At 41.5% G+C, this 27415-nt stretch overlaps 1 protein-coding gene across 1 annotated transcript; it reads right to left on the bottom strand.

Annotated features, from left to right (window-relative positions):
- On the bottom strand, positions 1-27415 carry DYNC1LI2 (dynein cytoplasmic 1 light intermediate chain 2). Its single transcript, XM_082289976.1, has 13 exons — positions 27298-27415; positions 26573-26646; positions 26037-26153; positions 19752-19982; positions 12928-13094; positions 12504-12597; positions 11787-11922; positions 11360-11471; positions 10617-10676; positions 9847-9888; positions 9310-9427; positions 8227-8343; positions 1-2984 (listed from the first exon to the last, which is right to left on the bottom strand). The coding sequence occupies exons 1-13, from the start codon at positions 27390-27392 to the stop codon at positions 2878-2880; spliced, it is 1470 nt and encodes a 489-aa protein (XP_082146102.1). The 5' UTR covers positions 27393-27415; the 3' UTR covers positions 1-2877.

Genomic DNA, 27415 nt, shown 5'->3' with positions numbered 1-27415 from the left:
GCAGTCTGGATTCATGTTTATTGAAGCCAGTAATTAAAGACGTCCTCGTTTTGCCAGCACTAGAAAGCAAGGTTCCACATGACTGCATACTGCACCTGGTTAAAGCCATACAACTGGACTAAGGTTTGTTTCATACATTTGCAGTCCTAATTGTAAGTTGGAAGAAAAACCAATAAACTTAGTATACAGGACAGTGAACTTTCATTTACAGCATGTATATTGTTAAGTTCACGATGTACAGAGCAGTCACTTTCAACGTAGTTAAATTAAATAAAATACGAAATTCTGTTCAGTTTAAACAGGTTTTTTTAAAATGCCAATAAAAAAAGTGCAAACTTAAAATCAAGCAGCATAACCACAGCATTTTTATGGAGGGCCAATCTTTAAACTTCTCTATTTGCTTCAAGTTGAATGCGTTCATCTTTTGTTTTCTTAGTTTAAACATGAACAGTAGATGCAGTCACTATAATGCATATAAATATAGGCATATAATAGTTTAAACAGTCTACCATACAAGTGTATCTGCAAATAAAATGAAGTTTCACTTGAAAATGTAAAGGCTGTTTGCATTTGGCCTTTGGTTCCAATGCTTGAAGACACCAGAATAACAACTGTGCAGCTCACCAAAGCCAGCAGACTTTGGCACCCACAGGATGCTACATTACTTACACCTCTCTTCAGTAAACTAGGAGCATTCACTTGCAATTAGAAACTGGAAATCTGTCCCTGTTTTGTCTCTCTGCAAAGCTGGTAAGTTATCACACAGTAACAGTTTTGATCAGTTTTAGTATACTTAACCTTTTCATACATGTGGAAAATACTTCAATTGTAAGTTTCAGCCATATTGCTAGAAAAGTGCTTATCAGGTTAGATGACAAAAAAGGCAGTTTCAGACTGAGGTTTTCAAACTATCCCATTACAATCACACACTTAAGTTTTCCTGTCCAATTTTTGATGGTTTAGTCTCCAATCTCACTTCTCAGTGTCAGGAGGACAGTGTGTAATTACTTCTGGTGTGGTAACTTGCAACTGGCACCCATTACACCAGGAAGTACATCCACATCACCATCAGCCAGCCACAGTCTTAGTCCAACTGTTATCTAGACAACTGTATAACTTCAGGTCATACCATTTATTAAAAAAGTAAAAAAAAAAAAAGAAAAAAAAAAGAAAAATATAGTATTTTCAACAAAAAAACTGGCACAAGTAACATACTCATGTTAATGTTTGTCAAAGAGGCAAGTAAATACTCTTAGCTTTCTAGATGTCTAGACAGGCTTACACGAACAGCCTCTTGCTGTAACGTAGGAGTTGAGGTTAACACCCAGCACTGTGTTAGTGGTCAGTCTAATTCTGTATATTTAAGTAACAATATATATTAGGGAAGTTATATCCAGACATCAGATTTAGTACAACAAGTTCATATCAATAAAAAGTAAACTCTGTATAATTCAAATTGTGGTTTTTCCCTTCAGCATTAAGAGCACAGAATATGCTTGGTATTTTTAATTTCTGGTAGTGTGTACATGTAAAACAAGCATACCGTGTATAAAATCAAAGTGCCATTTCAGTAACCATAGCAGTTGTGTTTGTTTGTACAGAATGATGGTTTATGTGACCATGGACAGGGCTCCCTTAGAGCAACGGGGACAACCACAACCCATCTTTCCAAATGAAATGCTACATCAAAGAAAATACAAAACGACTTCTTCAGGATGTCCATCGTGTACACATTCATACTTTTTAGGTTACCTTCAGAATTGGAGCTGGCTGCACCTGCAGCAGGTGTGGTTGGAACTAGGGCCTTGAAAGTTTTTTTTAAAAACCTCCATAGGTGTAAGGCAGGAATCCATTTTAGCTTGGTAGCTGATATTAGTTACAAAAAAAGTAAGAAAAAAAAATACTGAGAGTGTTCTGTAGCACATTTCATTATGGGAAAATGATCCGTCACCCACCATTCTTCATAGGCCAGCCTCTTGGCATAAAAAAGGCAGAAGCTATCAGGAAACAGGATTTAAAATTAAATACAAATTGCCAAACTACTGTTTTTCAAATAAAACTGAACAGTGACTGTTTGTACTACAGTGCACAATAAGTTCAAGCACCTTCTAAAGACACATCACATACTGTGCCAGGCACTTGGAGCTAAACAAGTTTAGTTTCTCCCTTTGTCAGCTACACCAGAAAGGGCATCCACACTCTTAAGACTTCTTTAAAAACTAAAACAAGATTTATAACAAGAATAAATTCCCGTGGTTCTTAGTGTTTGGCCTGGAGTTCTCCAATGTAAAGTAGTCTTTTAAAAACAGTGACTATTAACCCCCTGTGAAACACAGGATTTGACAACATTGCTCCTCTCCAGTCAATCCAACATTCTGGTTACTCACTGCCCCAAATCTGTTTCCCCTTTTAGGGCTCCATTCCCCACCTCGGCTTCTTTCCCCCAATGAATGCTGTTACACCACCACCACTCCAAGAATATAATGCATTGCAAACATACAAGTAGCCAATTCCAGTAACTCTGAAAGAGGGTTTCAGTTCTCTTTCTTGTCTCGTGTGCAGTCAGTAGTACTTTTGAAAGAATTCTCCATTTTGCTTCTCTGTGTTCTTCACAACAGGAAATGCAGCTGCACCTGCTTTACCTCCAAACCAAAAGAATTGCCCTATATAAACTCTAAATGGTTATCTTATACAGAGGGATTTTATATGCAAACTTCCTGAATGTGCACTTTTTACTGGGACAAGGCAATGATGTAGTAAGCTCATTTCCCCTGCCCCAAGAAAACTGATAGCATCTGCCATAGCAGAAAATTCCTGGTCTTATCAGATCACTATACATAGTTATTTGGTCATTTACATCTGCATTGTTCTGCCCTATCAAGCCTCGTTCTCTGTTGGAGGAGAATTTGTTGTTACCATGGGGTCAGGCTTGCGAGTGATCCTGTCCAGCTCCTCCTGAGCGTTTGCCAAAACTGTCTTTTGTCCTGGAAAGGAAAAGGACACAAAGCATTCAAATTTCAGTGATAAGTTTTAACCAACAAGCACAGGTGTTCAAAAAATCACCTTTATATGACAATATATTACTTATTTCTCATTATTTTGCCACCTCCCCAAGACCACAGAGCCTGGCACATTGCAGGGTATTGCCTGTGTAAAAACTGATAAAGACTCAAATTTGATCCACTTTGAAGAGACGAAATGCTGAACTACACAGCAGCAAAAAGCACACCACCACCAGTGATATGCTGATAGCAACTAACATTTTAAAATAACTGTATTTAGAATTTTCCATAAAAATCAGCCATACACAATTCTATTATTAGCAATGATAGCAAGGGCTATTTAAACCAACTTTTAAACACAAGGTATGTAGGACACCTGCTAAAAAAAAATCCCATTTGTTTGGTCACACTTGTACTCACTGTATTTGAATATGAAACAACTAACAGGGAGAACTCTCATATCTGCAGCCAATGTTTCCCTTAAAAAGGGGACAGGAATTGCATATTCATGTAATATCGCCAAGCAGTCATTTCAAAGGACTTCTTCAATTGGAACCAGACACACTGAAGTACTTCATGCAAAGGCATCTTACATTTTTATATTAGATTCAAAACTTTTTAACAATTCCCTAACTGAACCCTCAGCTTACCTCAGTGATTCTGAAAATTATAAACCCATGGACAAATTCATCACCAAAATTGGAACAATATATCCTAATGCATGGAGCATACAAGCATTTAAGATTAAAAAGCTATATTTTTAGACAAAAAGTAGATTATATAACCATGTACAGCTTCCTTACATAGCCAAAGAATTTAACAAGCATCTGTTTTCCAGCTCAAATGTGTGTGAAATATTAGGTGGATTTTTTCCAGGGTACATGCTGAAAACATTAAGAAGGCAAGATTTGACTGTTAGAGATTTAAGTGTTTTTTTCCAAAGTACAAAGACATAACCAAGTTAAAAGGTTACCTTTAATCACTAGGAAGGTTTTAGACCTAAGCACTAGTTATAAGCCACAGCACTCTAAACAGCATCTACTCAAAGTAGGAGTATTTAAGCAAAATTTAGGAATTAGCACATTAACTAATGTACTGTAACAGAACTTAAAATACAAAACAATTCACATGTAGACTAATAGCACCTGGGAGCTGAAAAAGCATAAACCCTAAACCAATAAAGGCCACACAAAATCCTTGCTTAAATAACAGCAGATCTAAACAAAAACTGTGACTGTTTTTTATGCTGGATGAACTGGCTCCTTAGGCCTCCAAAATAACCCCAAGCAACGTCCAGCAAATACCTCATGTGGACAGGAAAAACACTCCCAACACAGGGGAACACACTTCCCTTTATCACCACCATGGGGGAGCACCTTCCAAAGGAGAAGAAATACAAGGAGCTGTTTTTAAGAAAATAAGAGCTTCCCCTCCATTATGAATGAGAGTGACACGTGCTTTCAGTTTCCCTACAAATTTGTCAAGGAGTGATGGCCTCATTCAGTGAGATGTGTTCTGTACAATTACATGCCCCCAGTTCTGTACAATTTATTCCTCTTGCTAGATCAGAGTGAGAGCAGGGAACCTGTGTTCTTTATCCTCTGTACAGGAAGAGAGAGAGAAGCAGCCTTGGAATTTGCAAGAATCTTCTTGTGAATATAAATGAAATAGCTTTGTGACTATAGAAGTTCACATGAAGAAAAACAATCCACCACAGAAACAAGCAATTGAAGTTCTTTGAAATATCATGGTCTAGACATCAAAGAGAGTCCAGAAACAAAGGCAAACAAGAAGTGCACAGCAGGAAAACTGGACACGACACTGCAGCATCTGCCCGGAGGAGAGATTTCTCTCAGGTAGAATTGTCACAGTAGAAACCAATCCATCAATTAGGCTGACCAGTATTGTTGAGATCCACAACGTCTCTCTCATCCTGGGACAGAATCTCAACGTTTCAACCTCAGGCTATTCATAGCCATGAGAGAAACAGATGGTCTCTTTAAAGCTAAATATTTTTGTCATCAACCTTCCGAAAGTGTTGGGCTCTTTAAACAGTTTAGACATTTGAAATGCCTATAAAGATAATTTTAGTATATTTACTCACACAGAGGGTGCTGCTGGAAAAAAAAGGCTTTCTCCAACGTGTTCTGTTCAACTCTTCCACAAAGAACAGGTCATCTCTTCATCAGGTACCAGCACCAGGTACCTCACAAACTCAACAAGAGCTTTTCAGATAGCAGCATAAGGAGCCCTTACCTTCTCAGGACAGTTTAATCTTACACTGCTTCATCTAAGGTGTGAGCACAGCAGGTGACAAGAACAGGCACCTTCTCCTGCGAGCGAAAGCCGACTGTTCTGTTCCCAAAGTCAGGAAATGGGAGGAATGGGAGCTGCCAACTTGATGCAGCCAAGAAAAGCCAACCTTGAGATCATTCAGCAGAAGCACTTCCACCCAAGAAAGAGAACTGCTGCAGCAGGCACTACAATGAGATAGATCTGCAGTGCTGATACAATATTCTGATCACTCGTGTTCAAGACAAGAATAAGCCAATGATGGGAACTAATGAAGAAACTAGTGGGGAAAACAGAGCTCAGCCTCTAGCAGGAGACTAGAAGAGAACTTGTCTAATTTAGTCTAACAAAATCAAGAAGTTAAGGAAGGATGTATGATTGCTGTCTCTACATGTTTCAGGAGAGAAATCATCTATTCCAGTTAGAAGTTAATGCTGACACAAGGGAAAAAAAAGCAAAAGAAAAAGCCACTTGTTATCTTTGAAAGGTCCTGGAAGGCACAGAGTGTTCTAGAAGACTGAAAGAGGGAAGAGTAAAGCCCATTACAGACTAGTTTAGTAGTTTTTCCAGAAATTGCAGGTATGTTTTAGGTGCTTAGAACAGCCTACCAGCACAACAACCAACAGGGTCTGTTCCCGACAAGTTCTGCCAAGCCACCCACATTGCTATGAAAGGATAACAGGTCCTGTGGAGAAGGGAGAAGTGGTCGATATCACATCTCACATAACCTTCACAGAAATAAAAAAAAAAAAAGCCTTGATATTTCAGAGAAAATGAATGGATTTTAATTCACAAAATTACCCATTAGTTATCCATAGCACTGGTCAGTACTTTTATTCAGCAATCTACCCTGTCCAGCTATTGAAGATAGCAGATATGTAGGTAAGTGTGCCTGAAGGGACAACAGAGGATTTTGAAAGATAGGATTGGAGGGAAAAAGTTATTTACATAAATTACCAAAGTGGTGCATGGTGATAGAGTGGAAAACAGTGATAAAGGAAACACATAACATTTTGAGACACTGAGGTCATTTGATACAGAGTAGAAACCCTCCTACCAGGAAGCAGAAAATGTACTAAACTGGCTGAATTGTTATAAAAAATCCTGTTCAGATGAGATTGAAATGATGAAAACAATCCCATGTCCCCCTGAGAGATGTGAACAGAACACATCTGTAGCACAGATCAGGTCACCCCTTCTCAGGGCAGGCAAAACCTGGTCTGCCACCCCCAGTTGTTCCTGAGCACAAAGCAAACAGGTCCCTGAGCAGAGTCCCAGGGGAACAGAACTGTCACAGCCAGAACAACACGTCCTGCACACAAATCTGCTCTTGCAGGCCACACAAAAGTCACAGGCAAAGGGGAGCAGCTTTCAAACCCAACACTGCTGCAAACACAAAGGGGCTACACTGACCTCCATCGCCACCCAAACAAGACCAAGAGTACTGGGATTCAGAAACACTGGACAAGAGAACAAAATAACTGAGAAATTAAGTGCTGGAATAAGCTTCCTGGAGAGGTGACATTACAGCTTTTATTTCTGAGTTTGTTTGCTTTTTAATCACTTGCCAGGTGCTCCCTAACTGACTTTGCTTCAGATAAAAAGCATGGATGAAATACTACCTAAAAATATTTATAGTTCTATTTCTATAAAAAGTTATTTTGACCTTGTGTTGAGTAAACCACGAGGCTGCATTTGACGAAGCAGGGGACACCTTTCAGTGTTTAACTGAAGAGGGCACTCTGGATTATGAAAGAATTAGTTCAGTATTTTTATAACATGGATACAATATTACTATGTAAATAATACATAACACAAAATCCCTTTTGTTATCTTCAGAATAAATACATTTAATAAAAACAAAATTACAGAATTCATCCCGCTGAAACAAACACACAAAAAACCACGCCTGACTTGCTGTAAGTCCAATTCTAGACATTTTGAGCTTTCAGAGCATGAACTGTCATATATACACCTTCCCAATTAAAAAAAAATTAAAAATACCCACACTCCAACTGCCTTGGTTCTCTGGCAGAACCATCAGTGTGGCTGGCAGCAGACATTTCTCATTTCCAGTTCAGAATGTCTAGGCCTTACACTCCCCTCTCAGCATGAGGAACTGTGGGTTTGGCATCACCAATAAAGTCCACAAGACTGCACAAGCTTGGGATCAGAAGTAGTGATCTATCAATAATTTAATAGAGAAAGAATTCTGGAAGGAAAGCTCCTGAACATTCAGCGTGATGGGAATGCCAGTATTGAACAGAAACAGTCAAAGAATCAAAGCAGTAAATTTAGTCTATCAGGTGGACAATGCATTTTACACCACCAAGGTCTGGGTAGGTACCAAGTACTCTGACAGGCTTCTTTCATTTTCACCTGAACTGCTGCATTATTTATCAGCAAGGATCTCACATGGTGCAGTCACAGGCACACACAGAGTGCATCCATTTGTCAGTGTTATCAGCTGTGTTGGATCACAATAAGAACTAAATAATTACTGAGTGAACACCTTCAAGCTGTCACAAGCAGTAACTCATTTCAGCTTGAACTCTGGGGAGATTTCAATAGTTTCACTGCTAACTCCAGTCCAAACCCAAAAAACTGCATCTCCTTTGTAACAGCGAAGCATCAAGAAAGGAAGGAATTCTGAAGTTGAAAAAGTAATCAGCACTTTCAGCACAGGATCAAGACTGAAATGTCACTGGAATCCCAGCAATGCAACTTCACTCGAAGAATTAAGTTATATCAGGCTTAACAGAAGCCCTGGAGTTGTGAAGCTGCAGTAGTTTAGTTCTTTTTTTAAACACTGCACATTTTGGCATTGTCATCTGACAAGGTCTGTCACTTCACTGACCAGTGTAAGAGACACACCCATGGACCAAGGTGCCAAATAAAATATTAGAAACAAGTGCAATAACAAGTCCAATACCTGATTTCTTGGCTGTACTTTGCACTCCTCCAGCACCAGGACTTCCAGGAGAGCCAGTCTTTTTGCTCAAGAGACTGTTAAAGAAACTAGCCAAGACACCTTCACTTGCAGCATTATCTAAATAAAAAAACAAATATAGATCACACAGAACACTTAGAGCTGGTAAATTATAACTTATTTTCACATACATACAAATCTCTTGCTAATCAAGGAAATAAACCTCTGAGAAAGTCTGTCCTTGCTCAGTTTGAAGACCCCAGTCCTTTGCATACCTTGGCATAGGCAGAGATGGCTGAAAGTACATTCCTGCTTTTCTGGAATGATGGGGGGTGTGTCATGAAATTTTAATCTAAGTATTTGTATGCTTTTAAGTTTTTAATAAATGCAGAAGCCAAGAGCAAGATTATTAAGTATGGACATGGAATTCAAAGACTGATAAGCCCATTAATAACATGCACAGATGTTCCAGTGCAGCCTTTCATGCCACACTGCTTTTAACAAATCAAAACTTGGCAGTTCAGCAACAGGACAGGATCCAGAAGAGCATTTTACCCCCGGAAGTGAGGCACGGCCCTACTGTGCACAACAAAAAACAACACTGGCCCTGCAGACCTCCTTAATGCCCAGAGGGGAAAGAAACCCTTCAATACCACAGAGTTGCATCTCAGGGAATGGTCTCATTTCTGAGTTACTCCATCTACTACAGCAAATGACATTCCAGAGAGGGTTTAATAGAATGGGGTTCACTGTAGATTCCAGAATAAGTGATATGAAGTATAAAACTGTTTGTAGTTTACAGCAGTCTCCACCCTAATAATCCAACTGATGCATAATAAATGTATTGAGGCAACTTAAGGAAATCAGAATGTAGTTGACCTCTGTCTGACTGCTTGGCAGTAATAGAACTCTATTTCAAGTCATATAAATGACCAGAAAAGAATCAATCCTAAGTTATATCACAAATTCATTTCTGTTATTAAAGTAACTATACTATTAGTGAATAAATCCCCAGGTCTTTCTACAGCAGAGGATTCACTTTAAGGGAAATAACACATAATAGAACAGTAAAATGCTCATTCATACTTTTAATATTTGGATCTGGTTTCTTAACTGATGTGATTGGTGAGGCACTGGGTACATTGGCGGGACCAGCTCTGCCTTGAGTTCTTGGGGATCCTGCAGGGCCTCTTGCTGGAGATTCCTTAAAAAAAGTCCAAATCACACAAATCAGAGAAGAACTTCAAAGATTAGTTACATAAAGCAAGTTTAATGTCACGTGCATATTACTTTTTCAACCTTTCTATTGGCACTGTAGTGATGCACACTGGAGAAAGAAAACAAACAAGCACCCAAAAGATCAGTTATTTTGGGGATGTGCCTCTACTACAGGAAAGGCTGAATCACTGCAGGAAATTTTCTGTTCAATAATCAGATGTTTCCACAGTGAATTTACAAGCAACATTTTAAAATATTGCCTCATTTTTTATTTACTTTCTGCAGTTTGGAGAGATTATGTAGTTACATTTAAATACAAAAAATGGACCTCTGCAGGTTCAAATCATTCCCTTTTCCCTTGAAGGAAACAAAACACCTCCTACTCTTTTCCTTGGATGTACTTACTGATGCTCTTGTAGGCGTTGCTGGCTGTTTGGCAAGGAATGACTGCAAAAACAACATATTAAGCATATTAAATATATTTCAAATAATACAGAGGAATAAAATACAGTGAAGCTGAGTAACCATTAATTTATTTGATTGTTTTCCTGATATTTACGGGATTCCTCTTTGATATTTCTATACTTCCCAACTCTGCCTCCCGAGGACTAAGCTGCAAGGAGTAAATAAGCTTTGGGCCTTTGTCTCACACAGCCAGTTCAGAACTCAAAGCCAGCACCAGAGACACCCCAGTCTGTAACCTCCAGGACATTTATAATCCCCTGTATAGGGAAGTATTGTTATATTTTTTAAACTAGAGTAATAAAGAAAATAACAAGTTACAGTAGAGCCAAATTGGACACATTCATCTTTCAAGCCTCTGGCTGAAAGAAAACTGCAGTGCTCAGATGTTAGGTTTTAAAAGTATTTATATTTCACAGATCAATACAACTTCATGGTGAAATCCAAAGTCTCTTCTTCCTCTTCTCCTTTGACATGTAAATTCTTTCAGTTCTCAGCATATCTTCCCTTCAGCTTGCTAAGATAAGTGACCATATTTCCTACTTGTATTTTTAGAATAAAGTCTTACTTCACAATTACATCTGAATTTGCAAAGCTGAAAAACAGCTACCTGGTGATTTAAATGAGGAATGAAAAACCAAAGGCAATAACAAGGGAGAAATTAAAGTCAAATCTTACACAGTAAAGACTTATTTTCATTCTTCCATTCTTACCTGCTGCTTCATAAGAAATACTTGCTCATCTTCTGCTGCCAGCTCTTTATCATGGACTAACTGTTGAACAAAACATTTCATTACGTCAAGTAAAATCTGAAGTGGATTACTATAACTGCATTTTATGTTTTGGTGATCAAAAGGGAAGAGAGAGAGGCAAATCTTTAGGACTCTTGTTCACTTTTTTTTTTAACTGTTCTTTCACATTTAAAATCACAGTAACATTAAAGAAGTTGTCATTAAAAAATGCTGTAAAATAAAAAATATTGGAGCAGACTAACAGTGATGCCAGCCTGTGAGCACTGTCCTAAAAGATGAGCACTTGGTAAGTAGCCACATTCATCTTTTTAAATTTGGATATTGATATCATCAGCATCTCTTCAAAGACCTGAGATGACCTTGCTTTGCCTTTGCATGGTAACCTCAATGCCAAATGTACAAATGTAAATGTCCTACAAGAAATTCTCCATTTTCTGGGTGTGTTTCTGCCCCACACATGCAAAAGTGGTAAAATGTAAAATAGCTATTCCTGGACTGCCTTTCATTCAATAAGGTGCATGGTTTCTGAGTTTGCTTGCAGTATTTTAAGCAACTAATAAATGAAAGCTTGATGTTTCACATAATTAGATTTTTTAAGAAGTTACATTTACATTTGGAGTTCTTGCATATTGATAGTCCTTAGCAGCCATTCAAGCAAACTCCACTTATTTGCTGGGGTACAGGAAGAAGTAATCTCTTTTTACCTTTCTTACAGGAGGTTTTACAATGAAGTCTTCATATGGATCTTCTGGTTTTACTGTTGTGAAGTTTTCATGTAAAATGGCAATTTTCTTCTCATTGTCCCAACCAGCAGGTCTGTAAAAAGGAAGAAAGCTTTGCCTTTTCTGTAACTTCTACAGAGATCATTTATACACTGTCCTCTACTTAAATAAGGCAACTTTCTTACAGGTCAGTCCCAATTCTCAGCTAAATTCCAGGGACACAAAAACTGGAATGGTATAGTCTGATTCAAGTACTACGCACTAAGTTGCTTTTTTAATTTGAGATTCCACAGGACTTGCATGCTAAGCTTTTGAACAACAAACCATTCCATTTATTTTTATATACATGTTACATGCAGTGCTTAATAAAAACCAATGTGACACCATGCTGCTTGTCCAAGTGACTTACATAAAAACTGCATCCTTCTCTACCACTAAGGCAGGCGTGGTAAACTGGAAACCGTAGGTTTTATGTACAATGTACTTATACAACAGGTCAAGGTTCTTCTCCTCCTTAACTGATGTATAAATCAAGGCAGCCCCATCTGAGTTTCTATTTAAGGAAAATTATGTAAGATACAGTTTCTAAATTATAATAAGAATTTCAAAGCAGGAGTTAATAGATTTATATCTACTAGACTTAGCTTTGAGAAGTAGTTCAAGACAAAACTAGAGAATTTAGCATTCAGGGAGAGGAGGGGATATAACATGACAAGACTCATGGCACTTTTCCTTGACATACACAAAAGTTATCCATCTTCCCAGGCTTACATGGAAATTGCATCCTACTTAACTTGGAAAAAGTCAAAAACTTAATACACAGATGAGATCTCAGGCTTACATGGGAACTGCAAATTCTGAGGGGAAAACCAAGAAAGAACACTTCACAAAATGTAAACCCAGTCCTTTGTAAACGAACAAAAGCTCCAAATCCCATGCACAATTTAAAAACTAGAAAAGGTTTTATACATCTGTCAACATTTTCAAAAAAAACGAATGTTACACAGCAAATAACAAGCAATCTTGCAGAGCAATTTCTTGGATTAACTTTATGTGCAATTCAACATGAAAACATCTCTTCTTTCTTCCATATTAGAGGCAATCTCCTCAGCACAGGAAAGGATACACTGTAAGCAGAATCTGCGGATGTGTGACTGAATGAAGTCAAAGTGTTCTTCCCTGTAGTCGTGCTCCTTCTCCAGGACACTCACTGCATCACACTGGGGGAGGCAGGAAAACAAACCAGAAAAACCCAGGCATTTAATCCCAGCACATCTTAAACCACCTTCTTTAATCTTACACACTCCCACCACATTTATTTTGGTTCTAAAACCAAACCAATAAACCAAATGCTAAAGTAATTAACAGATAATTGAGAGTTATTACTATTCCATAAAAGTAAAAATTGATGGTGATGGCAGAAGCCCACTTGTAAAACAAACCCCTTCACCGTTAATCCAGAACTCATTTTGCATGTCTGTAGACAGCATCCCTCCTACAACAGGAGCAATGAAACCCTTGCATAGCAGCAAACAGAAGCAGAGCCTCACTTTTGTGCACACCACCAGCACAGGGATGCCCAGATTGTGAGTCAGCACATTGTCTCCGAGGGGCAGGGAAACATGTTCATCCTCCTGGCCAGACGAAGGGCCTCTCCTCTGTGGTGATCCTTGGTAGCCTTCTTCAGGTTCTACATACTCCTGAAACTCCTTTATAACTATTAAAAGAGAGAAACTCTTAGGGTACAACAAAGGAACTAGTTCTTTTAAAACCATAATTCATCTACAACTAACTAGAAATCTCAACTTTAAAAAAAATTTTTTTACTACATGAGAACTGAATGCAAGTTAAGCTTTGTTGCCCTTTCTAACACCACAACTCTCCCCCATCAAAAGTTACAGGAAGTTAAATCAAGTGGGATCTGGAACCATTACAAATAATCACAATTATCTGCAAGAGCTATAGTATGCACAAATGCATATTCCTGAACATTTCATTATACGACAGTTGACAACAGAAAACATAAATGTGGTTTAGCAACACAGCCTACACCCTGCATTTTGTACCTATTGTGGAAGAAAGCATGGTGAAAACGTAGATGTACACAGAAAACACCAACCTGAAACAGCTACTTTTTCTTATGAACAATTACTTTAGTTCCTATCACTCTACATTTCTGTTGCAGGCATCCAATGCTAGAAATATAAAACCCACCCGCATAAACCCAGACTCAAGGGCATCTGCATGTTACCTGAAGAGATTCAGTTGTATCCTGGAAAACTACAGTGGGGTTCAGAGGAAACTAGATGCTTTCTATGTTTTCAGTATTTCAATTTTACAGCAACAGTGAGTGTTCCAATAATACTGAATACTATCAAATACTGAGTCACCTAAGGAATTTTAAGGCCATTTTGGAAATGCTCTGTGAGCCCACACATGCATTATCAAATCTGGGCTGCAATCTACACTTTAATGTCTTTTATTCAAGACCAAAGGCACAGACCAGCTAAACCTGTGTCCTGGATGTGGCTGCTCCAGGCACAGCACTGCCCCGAGGCCCAGGGCTCTCCCCCCTCCAAAACCTCCTCCTCCTCACTCAGCCATGAGGAACCCTCGCAGAAAGAGCCAAGCAAACTCCATGATGTGCTCCCACAAAGGCACCTTTATTTTAGAAACAGTGGGAGCAGAGTGACTGTAGGGACAGTAAGGAAAACTCCTCAGAAAAGCCACCAGTCTCTAGCCCAGCCACAGAGAGGCTGCTCAGCACAACCTCTGTGTGCCAGGGAAGGAAGTGCAGTGCACTGCAGGCCTCCTGAGGTTAGCAAATGGTAAAACCTCAGGGAATTTTCTTCTACAAACCTTGCAAAAAGAAGTCATAGTACATTTTCAAAATAGGAACTATTCCTGCAATAGAATGGGTGTGTGAAAAGGAAGAACAAATCAGAAAAACTCTTCTGTTCAGAGCTGCACAATCTATAGTGTTTAGCTGAAATATAAAATTGTGTGATTCCTGTGGAAAAGAAGAGAGCTCCATTCCAGAGAAAAGCTTAAAAACCCCAGACTAAATATAGACCATAAGACTCCCAATCACCAATTCAATATATGCCAGGGTGCAAGGAAACACAAACAAATGAAAAAGGAATGCAGTTGCTTTAAACGTGGGGAGGCAGTGCCGTCTGGTGGAGAGGAAACAGCAGTGCTCCAAGGGATGCTTCCTCCGGGACTGTTTCTTAGTCAGCGACAGCAAATCAAAATTCCATTCTACATTCTGCCCATAACATGTGTTTACTATCTCACCAAAAGCCTTTAACTAGAAAAGGATTTTTCTGAAGTGCTTCTTTACTTTTATTAGCTTTCCCATTACTATTTACTATTGAGGCCAAGTGTATTAGAGCAATTTAAAGAATACCATCTGCATCTCCCACAATGGTTCAGATGAGCCTCTCTGACTTCATCACACAGAAAAGACTATTTGACAATACAGCTCTCAATTTACCACAGCATTATAATCAGACAGGATTCCTTTCCTGGCTTTTGTTCATATCAAAGCAAAAGAATCTTTTCTTTACTGAGATACATGGGGGCATAAACCCCTTCAAATTAGGGGAATAAAAGCCTCTCCTGAAAAGAGTAACACTCGACAACATGAGAAAACAAAAGATGCTCTAAGAATTTTAGTAATGTAAATAAGAGCAAATGCAACACGGAAATTTCAGAAGTCTGATGGCTTCATCCTCACGAATTTTCTCCTCATGAATTTCTGCTGAACGGGAATGAAGAGAGCCACGACTCCCAGCTCCCCCCTCTCCCCAGGAGTGCTGCTGCTGGGTACTGCTGACCAAGGTCACACCTCATACATGGAGGGAGAAAACCCTTCCCTGTGGAGCTGGGCCCAGCACTAATCCCTGCCAGGCACTGAGCAATGGGACACAAGACTCCTGAACAAACAACTACCTGAGTGACAGAAGGTAACAGCTAGAGCAAGAACCTCTGACTACAGCATCCTGAGCACACAGAAACCACTTTAACTCAGAAACAAGTGTAAGTGCCTGCCAGCAGTAGGTGCTTAAACACTGCTCAAGGCTTCCACTCAACCCCCATTCCCATTCAGAACTTAGTCCTGCTAAATCCAAGTGAACCTGTACCCCAGGTACTGTCAGATGCCCCAGTGAATGAACTGCACTCTCACAAGGTAATAAAGCAGCTTAATGCAGTTAAAGCACTTCTTTGACACACAGCAATTTCATACTTTCTCTTACCTCCCACAGCTATTTCTCTTTTGAGCTCCACTCTCAGGCTTTTACTGGATATAAAGTATCCATATTTAATGGAAATAAAGTTGTGCATCCAAACAGCTCACAGAAGCTTTTCATTTTCCTTTTTTCTAGCAAGCTGTGAATATTTTCTCCTCCACACAGTTCTAATTGAGGAATCAGCTTCTATATGGTATGGAAAACAACTCTTTTCTTTATTAAGAAGTAGTGAAAATTACTTTGGTTTAAGGTTTTTGAACAGGAAACACACCTAAGATGATGCACATAAAATAGGAAGCCAGAAAAACAACAGTTCCTCGGGCAAATCTGTAATATTCTGCCACCCATCACTAAGGTTGAGTACTCAGAATGGCCTATTATGTTTAAAAAATTCTCACCAGGTGATGATGTGCCATTAAAATCACACCTTCACTAGGGACTGCTGATTTATCTACCAAACTTGTGGCTTTTTAGAGTTTTGCATTGAACAGAGCAAACAACAGCAAGGTTCCAGCAAACTGTTTTGTTCATGTTGCTGTTGTTCACACGAGGCACTGCAAGGTAATGCCACCAAAAACTGCTGCATCACTCAGGACATGCATTGACTGGAAGCACTGAGACAGCAATCCATGATTATTCTTAGGTTTGATTGTTCCAGCAACAATAAGATGCTCAGGCTTGGAGTGCTCCTTAACTGCATGTGGAAATGCAGGCAAATACTACAAAGGCCCTGAAAAGCAGAATGAGAAAATAGAGAGTATTTTTCTACGAATATCGATCCATATTTACACTCTATTAAGTTTTACAATCACTTTTAGCCCTATCTTTATTGATCATTAAAAATTTTAGTCTTGTGAAAAGAATTCCTAGACAAAAGATACCTGGATAAGCCTGGATACACTTTTTTTTTATCTTTTAGCTTAAGAAATCTTTCAGCTCTATGTCAGACTAAAAAAGAAAAAAGTTAGGTATTCTGAAATTAATTCTGCTTGAATGGGACAGTACACAATTTGCAAAATAATATTACTGTGTTTCAATTCTTTAGCTTCAAACACCCCAGGGGTCATTGGTATAATTGCTATTTTACCAATACAGCTCCTTTCTGCAGCTCTTGATTCCTGACAGCTGCCTTATCTGCTCTGCTGTCTTAAATAGGGGAGGCAACATTCACATCTCCCCTGAAATAATTATTCAAATATGTGTTATTTAAATAACAATTTATCACAATTGAGCCTGAATTAAATTAGCATAGTTGACATTATGTATCTGACTTCACATTAGCCAAGCTCTTAGCAAGGAACCTCCAGAGCAGCTCGGTGATGGCAGTGAGTGCAGGCAGACAATGCTCTGGGTACATTCCGAGCAAGGCAGCCTGTTGCTTCCATGTGTGTCCTGCTGCCCATTCTGGAGGCTCTTGAACTCCCAAAGGGAAGTTTCTCACCCACCCAGGCAAGCCAAGAGTCAGTATCTCAACCAGCAAACACAGGAGCAAGGGCTGGGTGCAGGAAGGCTTCACAAACCCTGCCAGCAGAGACAAGCAGTCCAAAGTCCAACTCCACTGAGAAGAGTGAGGTAACAAAGGGACCTCTGGAAACTCTTAGGATCTTAGCACTGGAGAAGGAACAGCCTTGCAGCACTTCAGGTGGATGTGATGCCTTAAGAGGCCTCCTAGAAAGAGAGACTAGACAGGAGTAAGAGAATAAAAGTAGGTATTTATTTGAAAGGCCTTCAAAGGTCTTTGGGGGGCCAGAGGCCACTGCCCAGATGGACCCCAAGATGGACAACAGGTCACGAGTTCTTCACACTTTTATAGGTTTGGTTTATTTGCATAGGAGGGTTAATTCTCCAATTAAAGCTTCAGTTTAATGATGTAATTCCCCTCAGCTTGCCCCCCTTAGAGGCTCTTTGGTTTGTACTTTTTGGGCCTAGGATGGTCTGGGTGTCCTTGAAGAGCAGGCCTGGAGAGGCTTTGTTATGTCTGCCTGGCAGGAGAGGACAGAAATTAACAGGCTACAAGAAACTTCAGAGTTACACACCAAGCAGTACAGAATTTGAAAAATATAAAAGTTAAAACCTAAGGCATCAGATGCCAGTGGGACAGGACTGGGCAGTGTTTCCCCAGGGTTCCTGGTGCTGTGTGTGACAGCCAGGGAAAGCACTGTGGACATTCAGCTCGGGATGGAGGAGCAGGAGTAAGGGAATATTCTGCAGGTGAAGCCAGGAAACACATCCATGTCTTATGCTGCAGGGGGCTTTAATTCAGCACATCCCATCGCTCTGCACTCCATTTCTATGTTCCTACTGCCCTCACGTGCACTTTATTATCCTGGTTTTTACATATTTGGGCTGTTGCAACCCAATGACTTCATTTTCTGCATGGCAGCCCACCCCAGGAGGCACAGGCAGCAGGATTTCAGTAAGAAGATGCTCAGCTAGCATGGGCAGCAGTCCCAAGGCATTCACCAGGCACGTGTGCTCTACCCTGCCCAGTCCATTATCCTGACACACTTACAATGGGCCTTTCCTCAGCATGAGCTGCTAAGAGAATTACAAGCCATGGTGGCCGAAGTTCTGAGCACAGAGCTGGCCCTAGGGACAGTCTGCAAGAAGCCAGAGATGTATCCAGGTGACACAAGTGTCCCACACAGGGCCTGAGAACAGGAGACATCAGGGCCCTGTGTGCCCCCACTGAGCCAGGGGATGGCACTGGAGCTGTGCTGGAGGAACTCGGCCCCTCTCCCATCTCCTCTTCCCTTGACTCCAGGAGAGCTCACAAGAAACCAGGAGTTTCTATGATACTTTAATTTAGATTCTCTAGGATACCACTACTGGAAAGTCTTCTAAGTTCCTCAAACAGGGTGCCTGAGCTTTGCCATAGCTCCTTCACAGAGTGCACCATGAAGGGAAGGCTGAAAAGCTTCTCTTTTCAAAAGGAAAATTTAAGTGCACAAACTCCCCCTTTACTTGGATTGCCATAGCATTTGCTGTGTCTCAGAAAAGTAAAAATTGGGTTAGCTGTTGGATTTTGATACTAGAACTGCCTTTCCATTTCCCATTCCCAAAAAATCTCTGACAAACAACCTCCCCCCAGTTATTCCCATAAAAATCCTCATATTTTACTTTTTGTTTAAATATAACCTGATGGTCAAACCTGGGTGGTTTCAACCATTAATTTTAAACTCTAGCTGGTATGCTGTAGGCACAAGGCTTCTGGGAACATAATATTTAACATTCAGAAAGGATTATCAGCTATACAAATACACCTGAGTGCTCACAGGCCAAACAGATCACACTGCTCCCTAAAGTGACCCTCAGGAAGCCACCAGACCATATTTCCAAGGGTTCCACACTCCAGCAAAGACAGCCACCAGCCCAGAGGCAAAGCAGCAACCAGAGAGAATCAGTCTGAATCTACTTCCTCTGAAAAGGACTGGAAGTTGCTAAGGTCTTTTCCACTAAAGGAATTTATTTTGGAGTAATTCAATATGAAAACAGAAAAAAAAAAATCTCAAGAAAAATTCAAAACTACCTCAGGAAAGGAGCTGCAACAATGACTGCTTGCCAGTGCCAGATTCTTTTCTGCCACAGATATGCCAGGAAAGAAGGTTAATTTATACACAACATTCCTAAAGTCACAGGGTAGGAATGGCTGTAGTGAGACACAATTAGCTGCACCAGGATCACAGTCTGAGCCACCAGAAAAACAAGGGCAAAGAGACCTTCTGTAAGACAAGCACAGTATGAGAGTGGGACCTGGCTAAGATATCACAGGAAAGCAGACAGCTCACTTCATCACTGAATTTTGTCACCATTTTCTAAAAAGTGAATCTGTCATTTTATTGAGTTACTTTTTTTAAATTGCCCCTTTTAAAAATCAAATTATCAAAATCTCATTATTGCCCAGGATCTAGACCAATAATTCACCTGATGTTTTGTCAGCACAGCAAAACTGGAAGAGTTGTTTTAAAGCCAAACACAGTCTATTTGAATTAGACTTGCACACAACTTTAAAGTAATTCTTAACCAACCCATTCTCAAAACACTAACCCAAAGGAATCCATCAAAAGTTGTGAGAGCTAATGAAAAAACCAACAGGAATGTACAGATGCATAAAGACTTACACTTCTGCTCCATGTGCCTCATCTCTTCTGGAGGAATTTTCATCTTATCAATGTGTTCTTGCAAGACACTGGCCCATTTCTGTAAAGACTCCATAACAGTCCAAGGTCTAGACATGTCTGCTACAAAGACCACGATGGTGTCTTGCAGGGATTCAGCAGAAACTGCAAACTTCAGCAGCCCTTTGTGGTACAAGTCTCCATCCAGGATCCAGACGTTGCAGCGAGTGTGATCTGAAAGGAAAAGGCACAGTTGGAACCCAGCAGATGCCAGGGTTTGGCTTTGCCAGGCTAGGAATGATCAGATGAGAGCATCATTTCTCAGTGCAAGGAGCAGACCCAGCTACCTGCAGACTTTGCCTGGTTCCTGTGTAAATGCCTACATTACTCAGTAGATGCTTTCCTTTCTGGGTTCAGAACATTTTCCTTTAAAAAAATCACTTCTCTTCTTGGGCTTTTACTCAGGACAGCTCTCACAAGGGTTTTTAATTGCTGCACAACAGTCCTGCATTAGAATATGCACAGTGAAGCCAGTGAAGCCAGAACACAGGGGATGTGGAAGTGCAGGCCCAAAGGGGTGGCCCTGCCCCAGGCCAGCAGGGGATGAGCGCTGCCTTCGGGGTCTCCCAGACACATAAGCTGGCTCCACACACTCGAGACACCTCCCAGCAGAAATAAGCTGCAAACAAGATACTAGCAATAAGCAGCTTAGGTTTCTAGCACAGGAGTGGGAGAAGCAAATGCAGGATAAACTTCCCACCTTCCCAACAAGGTTGTGCCATCTGCTCTTAACTCACACTGACTTAACACTGGCTCCTTCTGCAGGCTCCTGACAAAATGAGCACTGGAGAAACGACCTGGTATTTAAGCTTTTGTATCTCTCCCACAAGTGTTTTGATAGTGGCTGGATACTTTGGTGGAATGCAAGGCAAAGTAGAGGGGGATCAGCTGGGACAGAAAGTTGGCATTTTACCCCAAAACTGAATTCTTGGCAAGAATATAAGAACTGAAAAAGGAGTTTGCTCCAGAAATTATGTATTAGGTACCATGAACAACCAATTCTTCCAAATTTAAAAAAAAAAAGAAAAAAAGAAAGAAAGAAAATAATTACACTATCATCAGAACTTCCTGCTGAAGAGGAACAACTTCATTGATTCTATCTTTTAGACTCTTCCTAAGTATTCCCTATTTTACTACAGCTATCCAGAGGGAACAGCGAGTCTCTCTTGCACTACATACAAAATATGTGACTTCTGAAACACACAGATCTGCAAACCAGGCACTGCAGAACCCAGATTTTCAAAGCAGCTACTGAGCTTCATAATTACCCTGCCTCACTGTACTTCCGTGTCCTGAATCTTTCAGCTTCACAAAATAAATCCAGTTACTATGGCTATCACAACTTTATTCCAGGAAGGCATCCATCTCTCCTGACTCCAGAAACAGGCAAAAGCTTGGCTAGGAAATCTGGAAGAAGAAAAGATGACAGATACATACATCCTACCTGTTTAATCAGACCTTGGACAAAATTACTGAGCAGCCCAGTTGCAGACAGATCTCATCAAGGGGCTGTATGTGGGCAGACTGCATTCAGCATTTGTTCTAAGTTCTGTTGGGCTGTCCGAAGGCATTCCAACATCAGCCATCACACAATCAGACCAGCAGCCACGCTGTGAACGTACAGCTCTGCTTCCTCCAGCTGCACCCCTCGATCCACCCTCCAGCCATCAGTCAGGGTAATCCCTGTGGAGCTCAGAAATGCACCTGTGCACACCCAGCACTGCTCCCCCTCCCTTGCCCCCCTCCAGGGCACCAATCACTGGCACCACAGGGATTCCCACAGCACTGGAGGTCTGAATCTAAAGCTCCCAAAGACCTCTGATGTCAGAGGCAAGGTCTAGGAAAAGTCTGGAAAAACAGAAAGCAAGGCAGGACACAATGTGAACACATTTACATGTTTGCTATTACACAACAGTAAACACAACATCTGTGCAGGACCCTGCATTCTAGAAGCACCCTTTGTACATGCCCTAAAGCAGCAGCCTCCCAGTAAATAAAAACCCCGTGAGCTTTCTATGACCTAAAGGTTATTAATAGACATGAACTGTGTGTATGTACAACTGTCTCCTTGGAGCATGAATGGAAGTTTTGAAAACCTAATGCAAATCTATCCATAGTTTATGCAAGTTTACAGCTCTCATCAGCACTGATGGATTCTCCTGTGGGGAGTACTCTGACTTGCAGAAAAGGCTTTCACACTTTGGCAAATAACAAAAATTAATAATTTCCAAATTCATTGCTTCTAAGTCACTTTTTAAAGCCAGTATCTGAGGTTAAAAGTGTTTTGTTTGCTAAGCACCTTTGCCCCCCTTAAGGATTTAATTTTTGCTTAACATCTGGAATGCAGACTGGAACTAGAATACAGGTGGAACTAGAATGCAGCTGGAACTACCACTCAAAACCAGCCTGCTAGGAAGCCTGGAAGCCTTGCACTCATGTTAAAATGTACTTTAACAAAAAAATGTAACACTGTAGGAAAAGGAAAGGTTTTGCTTTTTTTCTTACAGGACAGAGGTATGTCATGTGATTTACACTTGCTAAAACATAAAACACACTTAAAAATACAGTACTGGGTGCTCACAATTTGGCAAGGACTTGATGGCAAATTCAGCTTTGTCAGCACCATGTCAAGCTCCTACTTAGTCATGAATGTTAACTGGGCCCTTCTTACTGGCCATGACACCAGATACAAAAACAGAGCAAACAATTACCAGATCCTGCTGGAAAAGCAGGGGCTACTTATTACAGGCTATTACAAAAGGTGCTAAAACCACATGTCTAAATCCTGTCAATATTCCATTATCCCTTTAGTCCTGAAAAAGATTTTCCAGCTTTGATGAATTTTATTGCACATGGTTGATTCTGTGAACTGCAACTACATCTACATTTATCCAAAAGATATCAGTGGCAATTAGATATCCCTTGCTCAAGCTGTGAAGAGAAGCAAAAAAGGAGAAAACCTCCAAGAGAACCACTTCAAAGATGTGGACAAAAAAAAAAAGAAGAGACAATTTTCCCATTAGAAACAGTGCAGCAGCAAGACTTGGCTCAACCTGGAACAACCAGTTCAGCTGGAATATGCACATGATATGACTAAGGCCAGACCAAACCTGAGGCAAAATCCAGGACTCCTTGATTTTGTTACAAGTAAGAATGCAAGCCCAGAATGGCTCTTCTTCCCAGGCATACCAGGCACAGCCAAGGTGCATTTGCAGCCTGGGCAGTTCAGAAATGTCCCTGTGGTGTTTGTGCCTCCAGCTGACACACACAGCACAGACCAGTCCATTCTGTCTGGCTCCCTGTTCTGCTCTACATCCCCGCTGTAACTCTGCCCTAGCCCTGCAAGGGCCTCTGAAAGCTACTCTGGAAACACAGATCCTTCAGGAAAATTATGCACAGCTTCTCTTCTACCTCCTACAAATTCAGATTCTCAGTCCTCAAAAGCAGACTAACCAGCAGAGACACAAAACATCTGTTCATCATAAAGACAGGCAAAAAATTAAAACTTGCCACACTCCCTGAGAAATTCCAGTAATGGAAGACTCTGGTGCCCGAGCTCCAAGATCATTTAATATTCCAAGCTAAGTTTCGAGCCAGTGCTATAAATGCTTTCATCCAGATGAACTATGGTGTCATGTATGCAGGAGCAGCCATATGCTCCAAGGATAATGTAGCTGGGGATTTAGGAGAATCCTCTCTCTCCCAGGATTGCTTCTCAGGCAACTCCAAACCTCTTCTTGAGCAAATGCCTTGGTGTAGGCAGCATTTGGGACAGTACCCAGGCAGAGATTCAGTAGCAGACTTAGAATCTAAGTGACCCTGAGCCTTGGGGACCAAAGCCCACATGTCACACCAAGCAGTGGACACCTGACAGACCTGGAGCTGCTGGACACAAGCACAGTGCCCATGTGCATCCAGCTGCCAAGAAACCAGCAGGGGACAGGGAAAACCAGTCAGTCAGTGAGCACCTCTGTGAGCCACAGGGGGCCTGCAAGGCAGAGATGCTTTCTGGGCATTTGTTAAACTTTCCTACAAACTGAAAAGGACAATTTAACTGCTGAGCTGATATTTAGGAGGAAAGTAGCTGTAAACTAAGATTGCATTGAGCAATCCAGAAAAATCCTACTTTAAATGTAGGAGGAGCCAGGTTCAAACACCCCTTGAAGAGGAAGGAGGTGGGGAGACCATGGCACAAGAAACAACACAGATTTTCCTTAAGGTCTCCAAGGGGAAGTGGGAGGTAGATAATGAATGACTCGGCACTATGAGGAAAATATTTCTCCTGGACAGAGTAAACTGGTCTGAAATGAAGAAGAATAAGGCAAAGAGAGCAAATAAATCTTCTACCACCTGGGAAAGAAGCTGAGATCATCTCACTCCACTGCAAAGTTTCAGTTACCGGTGTTGATCTGGCACCCCTGGAAATCCTTGTGATCTGGTCTTGTCTAGGTTGGAGTATAACAAAAAGCTGAGACCCTCAGAATCACTCATCTGCTCCTGAGCTCCTGAATGCCTACCCTCAGCTTCTTTATGGCTTCCAAGAATTGTGGGTCAATTATAAAGGCTTTGTTCCCAAATCAGTATATGAGCATACACTCATCTGAAGCACACAGAGAGTTTCAAAACCAAATCCAAACCTGTCCTAGAGAAGAAAGAGCGTTATCTCTGCCTGCTGGGAGGTCCTGACCCACTTTGCTATTTATTTTGCTTGTGGATGACACTAATGAGACAGAAAGGAAAAAGGCACGTATTATTAGCTCCTAACACACCCATTAGAGGGATGCATGAAGACCTGAATTGGCCAGCTGAGCCTGTAGTCAGTCAAAAAGATCTCTTTTTTCCCTGCTAGTGCTGCCTGAGTTCTTATGACAGGCCTCTCCTAATCACTTCAAATACTTATCGCTTTCAGACACTCAGGAATAGCCCCAGAATATTTCCCATGTAGGGATATACTTGAGGTTTGATAGGTAACACCAGGAAAAATAGCACAGCAAACATTTTTCTGCTCATAATACCATCTCCTTTGAGGCTGCAAGAGGCTGGATGACACAGGCTGTCCCAGCCCTCCAACCATAGGGGGCTTTTTCCCCCCTGAAGTTTTTATGCAGCACTAAAGCAGACTGTGCATAGTGAAAAAGCACACCCAGAACCTGAAGAAGCCAAGAATGGCTCAGCACTCAAAACTACAGCCCAAAAGATTTTTAGGAGCTGCAAGGAGGCCACTGGAAGACATGACAATGTACTCATCCTTGCATTGTGCCTAACTTAGTATCCAAAGGCAGCTTCCTGCCACGTGAGTGCAGGACCAATCTCCATAACAACCAGTCACATATGGCACTTAATCACTCCTGCAAGCCTTCAGTGCATCTCCAGTTTCAAAATACCATTATAGGATCTTCCTAGTCTGCTTGTTTTCAGGAACAGGGACGAACCACCACCACTGCTTCCCTCTTATGAACTCAGAAGGAACTCATGAATAGGAACACCGTCATTCCCCATTTTCAAAGACAAACCAACCCAAGGAGGTCTAGCAGCTTGCCCAAAATGAGATCAGCAGAGGCAGATTTAGGAGCAAAGACAACAAACTCACTCCCCATCTCTTCCTGTCCCCAACCTTCCCAAAAATACAAGTAATGATACCTGCTTTTAAATGGACTCTTGGCATAATCTCCCTCCATACAGTAGAGACAAGCAATCAGCAGCAGCAACAAAAAGACAAGGGGCAAAGAGACCAGCTCCAACTTGAGAAAAGGAAATACTACTTCTGACTTTAAGTTCTGTTCTTCACTCAGCCAACTACAGAAAACATCTGTTATAGATAACCAAAATTCCACACACAGCCCCCACGAGAAACACCAAACACCTGTGCCCAGAAATCCATCTTGAGCACGAAATTCTTATGGATGTATCACTCACTTTCTCTAGTCACAAAGTAGCCACAGCAATGCCATGACAGCTCCTACAAAGTCACCATCAGCAAAGGGATCTCCCCTGCCAGTGAAGGGATCCGCAGAGCTGCCTTTGCCCACTCACAGGTCAGGCTGTCAGCAGGGCAGGAGGGAGAACAGACACCTTTCCCTCCACAGAAATGCACACAGCTCCTAAAACTCACAGCACCATGCTGAATCAGCTACTTGAGTGTAGCCCAGAATGCACTCATCAAACCACAATTATTAAAATAGCATGTCAGCTACTTAATTAAAGAGATTACACGTGGAAGAAACTTACCATCTCTGTCTTCATCGTGAATATTCAGATACAAGTATTCCAGTCCTCTTCCTTTCTTGCCATGCTCTGCTCCCTGTATTTTAGCCATAAGTGTGGTTTTACCTGAACCATCATCACCTGCCAGTAAGTTTGTACAGGAAAAAAAGACACCTTCAGAATTACATTTAACTTCATAAAAAAGACTTTTTCACGACTTGCTTGATTAATGAGAAGCATCCTTGTACACTTCTAAATCACACTTATGTGCTGTTCTCTTTCAAGTATTTCATCTAAATCCAATGGTTTATAGCAGAACAATAAGAATGAAGAACTATCTTCTTCTCTATCATTATTTAAAATAGGCTATATATCTAACAGTGTAAATCAAAGAGAAATAAAATCTATAAGCATGAAGACAAGACCACAGATCAAATTACATAACCCAATTGTAACAAACCCATGTGTCAGTTTGCTCCAATCGTTGTTTGAAACACACTTTGTTTCTACAAATAAAAAAGCAACAAACCCACAACCAACTGGCTGCATGTGTTACTTACCAAAAACAAGAATATTTTTGCCCGATGGCAATTTAGATCTGGACCGTGTAGAGACTTCACTGAGTATGGAGGACCTGGAAAAGCAGCAGAGCAGCCGCGTTATCCCGCGGCACGGAGCGAGCGCAGGCTGTGACAGCACCATGAGCTCAGCACATCCGCACCGACGGCCCCGGCAAATGCGGGCTATTTACAAACCAGGGCTGCTCTTACACCTAAAGGCCAATTTCATTCTAAACCACCACGAGCATCCTACCTTCTAGAGAACAGCTTTTATGATTTCTAAACCACAGGCAGGAACATTTAAAGTTCCCCCTCATAGGAGGCCACATTACTGCAAAACATTACTTTTCAACTAACTCTCATCACAATCGATTGCTGCATTCTACATAAGCCTTTCTACCACCGTAGATATTTTTTAAGCATTCTTTAGAAATAAAAGCCGAAAAAACACGAGATCGCCTCTGCCGGAGCCGGCCCCGAGGATGTCCCGCAGAGCCGCGGTCCCCGCTCCCCGGCTCTGCCTCAGCCCCGCTCTCCTGTCCCTGCGGCCGCGGGGCTCCCGTCACGCACCCCCGGCTCCCCCAGCGCTGGCCCCCGGCCCCGCCGCTGCCGCCCGCGGGGCCCGAGCGCGGCCCTGCCCCGGCCGAGGGCCCGCGCTCTGCTGCAGCCCGGCCGAGCCGGGGCTCGCCCCGCCGCGCAGGCCCCGGGCGGCCGCGGGCGCTCACCAGAGGTTCTGCCCTTCGTCCTCCTCGCCGGGCAGCTCGGCCCCGCCGGGCCCGTCCGGCCCCAGCAGCTTCTTCTCCGCCAGCACCGGCGCCATCTTGGAGCCTCCGCCACAAAGAG

Source organism: Coloeus monedula (assembly GCF_965178545.1).
Source record: "Coloeus monedula genome assembly, chromosome: 13".
Taxonomy (NCBI): Eukaryota; Metazoa; Chordata; class Aves; order Passeriformes; family Corvidae; genus Coloeus; species Coloeus monedula.
Note: the sequence above shows the minus strand (reverse complement) of the source record. Positions and strands in the feature narration are given on the sequence as shown.

Coding starts and splice junctions, on each gene's coding strand:
- DYNC1LI2 (XM_082289976.1), bottom strand. CDS start 27,392: ATGGCGCCGGTGCTGGCGGAGAAGAAGCTGCTGGGGCCGGACGGGCCC. Junction 11,472..11,786: donor GAGAAGGATGCAGTTTTTAT/GTAAGTCACTTG, acceptor TCCTTTTTACAG/ACCTGCTGGTTGGGACAATG. Junction 9,889..10,616: donor TATTTCTTATGAAGCAGCAG/GTAAGAATGGAA, acceptor TTGTTTTTGCAG/TCATTCCTTGCCAAACAGCC.